This window comes from Mastomys coucha, unplaced genomic scaffold (assembly GCF_008632895.1).
Source record: "Mastomys coucha isolate ucsf_1 unplaced genomic scaffold, UCSF_Mcou_1 pScaffold6, whole genome shotgun sequence".
Lineage (NCBI taxonomy): Eukaryota > Metazoa > Chordata > Mammalia > Rodentia > Muridae > Mastomys > Mastomys coucha.
The window spans coordinates 4,411,405-4,420,704 of NW_022196912.1; the positions used below are offsets into that span (position 1 = coordinate 4,411,405).

Here is a 9,300-nt window from a genome sequence, read left to right on the forward strand (position 1 = left end):
CAGAAATCTGCCTGCCTCTGCCTCCCAAGTGCTGGGATTAAAGGCATGTGCCACCACTGCCCAGCTCTCTTTTACAGAATTAAACAGCTGTTCCATCAGTCACTTGACTGCAAATTAGAACTCACCATTTCTCACTATTTCTCACTATTATATATAACTTCCAGCATAAGTTCAATTAATAAACTCACAGTCCAAAATTGAAGCACGGTACCTTATCATACTGACAGACAATTACATTATCTGTGTCAAACAGGTCTGGCACATCCTGCTCACTAACATCATCTCCAGAATTTAGGGGATCCTAAAGAAGAAAGATGATCACATTAAGGGATTTCATGATGCTTCAAATTTTTGTAATGATAGAAAGACATAGAAGTAAAGAGACCTGAAGAAACAGAATAGTATTTCTGCTTTAAAGTTAAATAACATAGCCTTGAATTCCAGCTTGACCACTTGATAATTACAGGGTTGATCTTGGGAAAATTCCCTAACTCCCCACCTTTTAGTTTTCTCATCTCTGAAGGGACAAATGCAATGAGATGTTAGTTACCGCAGGTAGATATATGAAGGCAGCCTCAAGTGTGCATCAACTGCCCTCACAAATGTAATTACAACATTCTACCCAAACGTCATCACATTTGTAAGAAAAAGGACAAAGGCTGTATCTCCCTCCCAAGCCTTCTACTGTGACTACTTAAAAAGCAACAAACATAAATCCAATTCCTAAGCACTTATTTAAATGACAGTTTAAAGTTGAAATGTTAAGGGCCCTGCATACAAATAACTCTGACTTTAAAAGACCAGAGATGAGGTTAATCTTAATTAGAAATGTATTTGGCTGTGCAGTATATGGAGGCACAAATCCTATTAGTTAATAATAAGCCAAGACTTCTCACCTCTTCTAGGGCATCTATTTGATGGTCCTCGATGTCGCTGCTGTTTGCAGTTGAATCTTCATTTGATACGCTGTCTACTTCTTCTTCAAGCACCTTGAGGTCACCGGCATCCATGATCCCTGGGAACTCATTCTCATCTGCATCTCTTATACTTCCCACCTCTTCAGTAGAAGAGTTATCGCCGGTTCCATCTATTTGAATTATTTCATTAATATCATCATCGGTTACCTGAATATTCAGATCCCTCTCAGAAGTACTATTCTGCAAACAGAAGAGGCATGATCAAGTTCTTCAAATTAAATAAGGCATTAGAACACTGAATCTGGATTTTTAAATGACTGGCAAATACCACAGAGTTGATCATTTAAACTTATCTCTGCCTTCTAAGATCAGTCACTTAATGCGAAATTCTGGTATATCTTTAGAATTTCTAAGAAAAATAATTAGTTTTGAGTTAAGTAAACATACTACCAGACACCAGTACAAAGTGAGCATAACATTTTCACATCATGTTTGCCACCTTTTATAGATATGCCCTTAGACAGCATTACCAGCTGAATATTAACTATTATGCTTGATTACAATGGCAACTGAATGATGTAGAAAAGACAATGGCGTGCTCAAGAAAAGAATGTACTATACAGTCAAAGGAGCCAATACAGAACTGCTTTGTTATTGCACTTAATCTGAGGTGCCTATTGTAGAACTAACTGTCCATAAAGACAAAAGTAAAACAAAGACCACCAAGGCATAGGTTGAAGAAAGGGGTGGGAGTGTAGTGTCTTAGTTAGGGTTTCTGTTGCTGTAAAAAGACACTCTAAATACAGCAGCTGTTATAAAAGAAAACATTTAATTGGGGCTAGCTTACAGTTCAGAGGTTTAGTCTGTTATTATGGTGGGAAGTATGGTAGCACACAGGCAGACATGATGCTAGAGAGGTAGCTGAGGGCTCCACATCTAGATCAGAAGGCAGCAGGAAGAGAGTAAATCACTGGGCCTGGCTTGAGCATCTGAGACTTCAAAGCCCACGCCCAGTGGCACACTTCCTCCAACAAAACCACACCTCATCCAACAAAGTCATATCTCCTACTAGTGTCACTCCCTAATGGCCTATGGGAGCCATTTTTATTCAAACCACAGGTATCATCTAACCTTTCTCCTTGAGATGATAGAAAGCTTCTGGAAATGGATTGTGATGGTAGATGTACCCTGACTACACAGGTAGCTATTGCTTTTATTATTGTCCCTCTCAAACAGCACTTACAGGCATCTGGTAAATATTTTATGCATTTTCTAATTTAAATCTAATTGCAACACACTGAGATAAGACACTCTGGCTAACAAGACCACAAGGGTGAGATGGAATTAAAGCCAAGTTTGATTACAGAGGCTTTACCTCAAGTGCAGCATATGCCTTCCCATTAGTCTGTCACGAGTGGGCCAGGGCTCCCCAGAGCTTCAAGTCTATCATGGATGGGCCAGAGCTACCCAGAGCTTCAAGTCTATCATGGATGGGCTAGGGCTCCCCAGAGCTTCAAGTTTCTTAACTAGAAGAGCTACTTTATGTAACCACCACAAAACTTATGCAGAATTCTCGTTCCTTTTGACAAAATCAGGCTCTTAAACTATTCAAAATGTATACACATAAATAAGGACTTTACATTACAGGAATGGCTTAAAAGGTACTTTAAAACCTGTAATAATATGGGGAAATTAAGCTAAATGACAGATTAATGCACTCAACCAAGGCCTCTCGGTGTATAATATGTTTACAAAGGATGCATGCCCAATATGAACAGAGTTCCAAATGAGAAGTGATTTTTCAAAACTCATTTCTTTTGTGGAGATGATTAGCATATACCTTCATTTTTTCTCATGATAAAATGATTTTATGTGGGTTTAATAATTTATTTTAATAACTAAAAATAAATGAAAATAATCTTAAAAATAATGGACGTCCATACCTCAAATCTCAGCACTCTGGAGGCTAAGGCAGGAGGATCTCATGAGCTTAAGGCCACTGTCTCAGAAATGAAATCTTGGTAATGAACTCCATATGTTTTAAGGTAGCACATGGACATGCTGGCTCTTTGCACAGCACACTGACAGGTAGACACATATAACAATAGTCCACTTCAGTTCCTGTGGTTAGGTGCACAGGTACAAACTAAGGGCTCAGAAAGGATAGCCCTCACATATCTACCTGAGATGTTTGTGAATCTTCAAGGTCACTGAAACAAGGAAGACTTCTAATAGGGCCTAAGTCACTTTATTATGATTTGAACAAATACACTTTCTCTGTACTCCTGTGTTTGGGATGTACAGGCAAAACAACTTTACATCATAATGCATCAATTTATGATAGGACTTTAACACAGATCAATTAAAAGTATCTAAGGAGAGGACTGGTGAGAGATGCTCAGTGAAAAGGGGAACCTGCGGCCAAGCCTGACAAGCTGGGTTTGATCCTGGGACCCACATGGTAGAAGGAAGGAATCTATGCCTGCAAGGTATCCTCTGACGCCCACACATACCCACTCACATCACACGTAGACACAAAATAATTTAAATGTAAAAATATCTAAGTTAAGAAGAGACAACCTGTACCATACAAACACCAATCAAAGCAAAACTGAAATGATGGTATTTATGTTGGAACACAGAATGCTACAAAGGATACATAAGAATATTAGCTAACAACAAAAGGGTCAGTTCCAGAAGAAAACAGCAATCCCACATTTCTATGCTTTTATCATTACTATTACTATCGTCTCAAAAAGATATATAAATGGAAAACAGGGCTGGAGATGTAGCTCGGTAGTAGCACCTGTGTTTATTATACACTAAAGCACTGGGCTACCTACAAACAAAAATGAAAATAACTAAAGAAAGTAAAAGAAGTAAGTAAATTACAATTGCATGTCTTCCCAGCAAACAACAGAAGCATTTACAATAATTACCAGGAACAATACAGAAGACTTGACCAATGCATGCAGTCTATATGACCTAATTGGCATATATAGAATATTCTATCCAAAACCAAAAAATGGCTTTTTATCAAGGGCACATACAGGATAGAGAAAAGAATCAGCACTGATTCCCAGCACCTGTGTCAGGCAGCTTACCGCTGCCTTTGACTCTGCCCTAGGGGATCCCACACCCTTGGCCTCTGTGGCACCTGTACATGCACATGCACACATGCACACACAGACATGTGATTATAAATAATAAAAACAAAGCCTCTTTTCAAAAACTTCACATGAAATTTACATAAAGATAATCTACATTCTGGCTTAAAATAACCCTTTCAAATACAGAACATAAAATAAATGTGTGTTCTCTGACAATAAAAAACTAAAACTAGACATTATAATAAAAAAATGGAAAAGAATTTTAGATACTTAAAAATTAAAATAATTATGAATCTCCGTGAGTAAAAGAATTTCAAAAGAATTACAAAAAATAATAAAAACAACTTCTACTGAATGCAAATGAACGTAAGTCAAAACTTACCTACCTAAAACAGTGCCTGTTAGCATTCCTTCTAGGCTCTGCCCCACAGTTACCTGGCAACAGCCAGGTATGACAGACTCACTATGAAAGGGGTTGCTTGCCCCCTCCTCACGCTCTTACGCTCTTACTCTTCCTCCTCTCTGTCCCTTCTCTCCCCATTCTCCTCCCCTCTCTCTTACCCCATGTTCATGGTCAACATCTCCCGTTCCCCTTCCCTCTACCTCCCTCCACCCCCCCCCTCTCTCTCTCTCCCTCTGTCTCCCTCTGTCTCTGTCTCTCTCAACTCCTCTCCCTATGCCCATTGTACCGCTGGTAACTCGGGGAGGAAGGGATGTCTCAGCATGGGCCCGCAGAGGCATCATCCCTTTCCACCTCACCATACCTAACTCTACCAAACCTATCCTGGTTCTTTCTTTTTTTTAGTGCTGAGACTCGGATCTCCTGCTGCCACATAGATTTTGCAGCCATCAAATCAACTAGTAAGCTCCCTCCCCCCACTTGTCAGTGTAAACATCCCGTCCCCTGGTCCTATAAAGGAGGGTTGTTGAGCTCCTAGCCACCTTGTGGTGTCCTCGAGGACAGAGACATTTAGTCTTTATGACTAGTCTTCTCACTGAACCTTGCTTGGTTCTAGGACCTCTCTACCCCTGGGTGACCCCCTCCCTCTCATTCTCTGGGAAGCGGTTCTCTCACGCTGCTGAAAAAATCCTAGGTTGGGGCCTAGGTAAACCATTCTGCTATTGCTCAGGGCACTGGCCCAGAGTTTAGCCCCAGTTCACCCAGTGACAACCTGGTGATCTGGTCTGGCTGCCTCCTGCCTTTGTTACCACATTTGTCCTCCAGGCACAGGAACTGACAAATTGCTGGCTCCTCCTACTCTCACGAAAAGGGAAGGTCTTCGCTGCCTCATCTCTACTAAGATGTGCCTCTTGATCTAATTCACAGGCTAAACTTGGCCCCTATACCCACCAACTAATAACTCTACATAGCTGCTTAAAGGCACTTTTACAATTCACCCTCCAGCCCTCCCTGCCTCATTCTCTAGCTGCTTGCTCTCACTCCTAATCCCCTGCCCCCTGATTCTGTCACTGCGTGTTCCCACTTGCCCCTGTGCTCTCCCTCCAAGAGGCTGCTGCCTGACTATCCTCAGCTCTCGACATTCAACATTCTCTCTAGCTCTCTTGTTCCCTGCTCAGTACTCTGCTCTGCCAAGACACTCAATTCCACCACCCAACAAACACTCCAGCATTCAGACGATCTCCCGATTGAGCAGAGTTGCTAGGAGACAGGGAGAAACACTGCTTCAGGCGCTGTTCTCTTCTCCCCCGAACCCCCCCACTTCAGGCACTGCTCTCTTCTCCCCCAACCCACCCCCACCCTGCACCCTCACTTGCTGATACTCTGCCAAGCTGAGCTGCGCACCCCTCATCTGAATGCTTGTCTTTGCTATTCTTCTTTTGTCCCATTCTAAGGTAAAACACATGACTTTGCTCCAGGCAGAGCTGCAGGTTCGGCACCATTTTAGCTAAGGGCAGTCATGTGACTGGCTGCCTCTTCTGTGCCATCTTAACTAAGGACAGTCCCAGAACCATCCGCCATCTTTGTTATGGGTAGTCCCCAGTTCACTGCCTTTAGGAGTACAGCCTGTCAAAGCCACTTAACAATTAATATTAAGTTTTCGTTCTATCCTGCATGGTAAATAATAATTTCTAAATAGTAAAAAAGTTAAAGATTACTGCCTTAAATATACATTTACCCTTGTTTTTGCTACTGCCATTAAGTTACAATGTGCTTTCTTTATTTGCTAGGTACAAGTAATTAAACAAACACAATTTGTCTAACTCAGATATGCTTAACAGATTAGCTCTCAATCTTGTCAAAAATATGCTAAATGCGATGTTAAATGTTTACATTTATGACAGAGACTCCCAAAGCGTAACAGTGACCCCACCCTCACCCCACCCCCGAAGGTTTTCAAGAAAAGATGGGTACAGCGTCAAGATTCTACCAGGATTGTGGTATGATACCACTGAGAAACACTGTCCCTTTGCCTTGATGCTGCCAGGGCTTGCCCTACACTGTGGACAAACAGAAGATACCCAGAGAGTTACATGGTTCATGTTGGCTAAGTCAAGGTGGGTCATTTCTCATTTCTCTAAAGTACCTACTCCACAAGAAAAAGTTTCTCATTTTCTGGGCCTGACGACCAGACTGGCACTGCCCAAGTTTCGATGGAGACCACAGGGACCTGGGAACTGTTTAGGTAATGAACGTCAGACTAACCTCTGTCATTTTAATTAATATGTGACAGCTAGGTTTTAATTTATTCTTCCCAGATTTCTGACTACATTGACTGCTAAACTAAACGTAACTTGACAGCTAGAGAACAGACCAAGCTCTTTACGCCAAGGTCATCCACCACCTTATTAGCTTATTAGTCAATTTGTTAACTAGCTAAGACTGCCAGATGTCTTATCAAAGACAGACAGGGCTGTCTTGCTCACAGACTTCACAAAAAAGGATACACAACTTCAGATGTAAGCTTTCATAGGTGTAACCTTCTGTTACTTCCTTATCTAAACTCAGTTTCCAGTGACTTAATGCTTCATATTTCCTCTCCTTGCTATGCCACTGTTCTAACATTAACCAATAAAATTCTTAAAAATTAGCCTAACCCTAATAAAACATTCCACTATACAACCCAATTTTTAAAATCATAAGTTTCCTTTGGTTACCTTTTAACTATGGACTTAAAAGGTATTTCTCAAGCTAAACTATATGGTCAACTATCATATTCACAAGGAACCCACATATGCTCCAATCTGCTCTCACAGACACAGATGTTCCTACAGGACCTGCTTCTTCCTGTCTATCCACAGATGGCTCCACAGATCCTGGACAGCAAAGAAACAGCCAACTCTCCTAAGACTGGACTGGCATCCCCATAACCATTTTTTTAGGTTTCCCGGAGACACGATGGCCCAAAGTCAGCAAGAAGCAGCTAAAGATCATGGCTTCCTGGTTCATCACCTCTTTCTAGGTTTTCCTTTTTTAATTAAACCAAAACAGGGGAATGTTAGCATTCCTTCTAGGCTCCACCCTCCACAGTTACCTGGCAATAGCCAGGTATGCCTGACTCACTATAAAAGGGGAGGGGCTGCTTGCCCCCTCCTCACGCTCTTACCTTCTTCCTTTCTTCTCTGTCCCTTCTCTCCCCATTCCCCTCCCTCCTCACCTTACCTCCCCATGTCCTACATAAACTCTATTTTATACTGTATCCAGAGGTGCTCCCTTCTACCTCACCATACCTCACTCTACCAAACATAGCCTGGTTCTTTCTTTCTGTTTTTATAAGATACAACAGCACCTGAAAAAACATATAACACTCAATAATTATAAAAGTCTTAAATCAGTGGCTCAATAATTCAACTTAAGAAACTAGAGCAAAAAGCCAAGTTAAGCCCAAAGCAAAATGAAGGAAACAATAACAAAAAAGAAAATCAAGATCAATACCCATTCATTTAAAAAAAGGTAAAATTAAACATATAAAATACAAAAATTTTGGACTGCTAAAAGGATAAAAAGGATGTCATCATTGGTCCTAAAATTATTTAAAAGATTTTTAAAAAGTACTATTAACTTTGTCACAATAAATTTTACAAGTAGATAAAATGAATGAACTCCTATCATAACAACAACGACAAATAAAACTATCAAAGTTTATACAAGAAACACCAGAGGACCTAAGAGAGACACTAAAGAAAAGTAATCTATAGTTAAAATCTGCCCCACAAGTTCCCCTTTATCAGGAGAGGGGAGGTAGGGGAGGGACTGTGTGAGGAGGACTGGGATGAGGGGCTATGTGAGGAAGGACTTGGAAAAGGGGTGTGTAAGTGGGGACAGGGAGGAGGGCCTGTGTGAGGGGGAACTGGGAAGAGGGATTGTGTGAGGGACCTGGGAGGAGGGGCTTATGAGGGGGGACTGGGAGAGGGAGGCTGCAATCAAGATATACAGTAAATTAATTAATTAATTAATTAATTAGTTAATGGAAAAATATTATAAATACACACACATACACACATAAAATCTGCCCCACAAAGAAAAAGTCTAGATCTAGGAGGTTACATTCTTAGAAAACAAATGATGTATAGGTAAGTTTCAACTTATTTTATAAAACTCCTACTATCTTTTATTCTCCCTCTACTCCCTCAACTCTTACTATCTTAAAATCCATTGCAAAGAAGAAGAAGAAAAAAAAAAAAACAGAGAGACACCAGCATTATTCTTGAAAACAAGGCAAAATGTCTCAGTGAAATTTTAGCAAACTGAACCAAGCATTTAAAAAAAGATCATACAGCATGGCTGAAGGAGTTTCATCAAGAGGATGCCTTTGAACGGGAATGTTAGAAAGTGAATCAATGCACTTCAGCAAACAGGTGAGGGAAGAGGGGAGAAGGGAGAGAGGGAGGGGGAGGGAGGGAGGGGAGGAAGGAGGGAGGAAGGAGGGGGAACATTTGATTTCAGTATATGTGGGGAAAGTTCAACAATTCAAAAGTATCTCCTAAAATCTCTTGATAACCTTGGCTTTTTAAGACAGGCTTTCACTATGCAGCACTGACTATGCAGACAAGGCTGGCTAAGAGTCAGACTGCCTTGCCTCTGCCTCTCAAATGCCAGGGTTCAAGGCCTGCATCCTCCTCATATCCCCGCACCCAACCCCAGGCAACTCTCTACAATCTTTCACTGAAAGAAACTTTGTCCACCTGTAAAGGGATCTAAGAAAAGCCCACAGCCAGCACAGGACTTGCCAGCGAGACTGGATGCTTTTCCCTAAGGACCAAGAGCAAACTACTGGCTCTCTCTACTCCATTTCTGTAGCAGAATCTGGGGG

At 41.2% G+C, this 9,300-nt stretch overlaps 1 protein-coding gene across 2 annotated transcripts in view; it reads right to left on the bottom strand.

The window, feature by feature from the left end:
- Gtf2a1l (general transcription factor IIA subunit 1 like) overlaps positions 1-9,300 on the bottom strand; it is a 49,011-nt gene that overhangs the window by 6,521 nt on the left and 33,190 nt on the right. For both annotated transcript variants that reach the window (XM_031357667.1, XM_031357668.1), the window contains 2 exons: positions 897-1,157; positions 212-301 (listed from right to left, as the gene is read on the bottom strand). In XM_031357667.1, the coding sequence (XP_031213527.1) occupies positions 212-301; positions 897-1,157 (351 nt within the window). The remainder of the gene's footprint in view (positions 1-211; positions 302-896; positions 1,158-9,300) is intronic.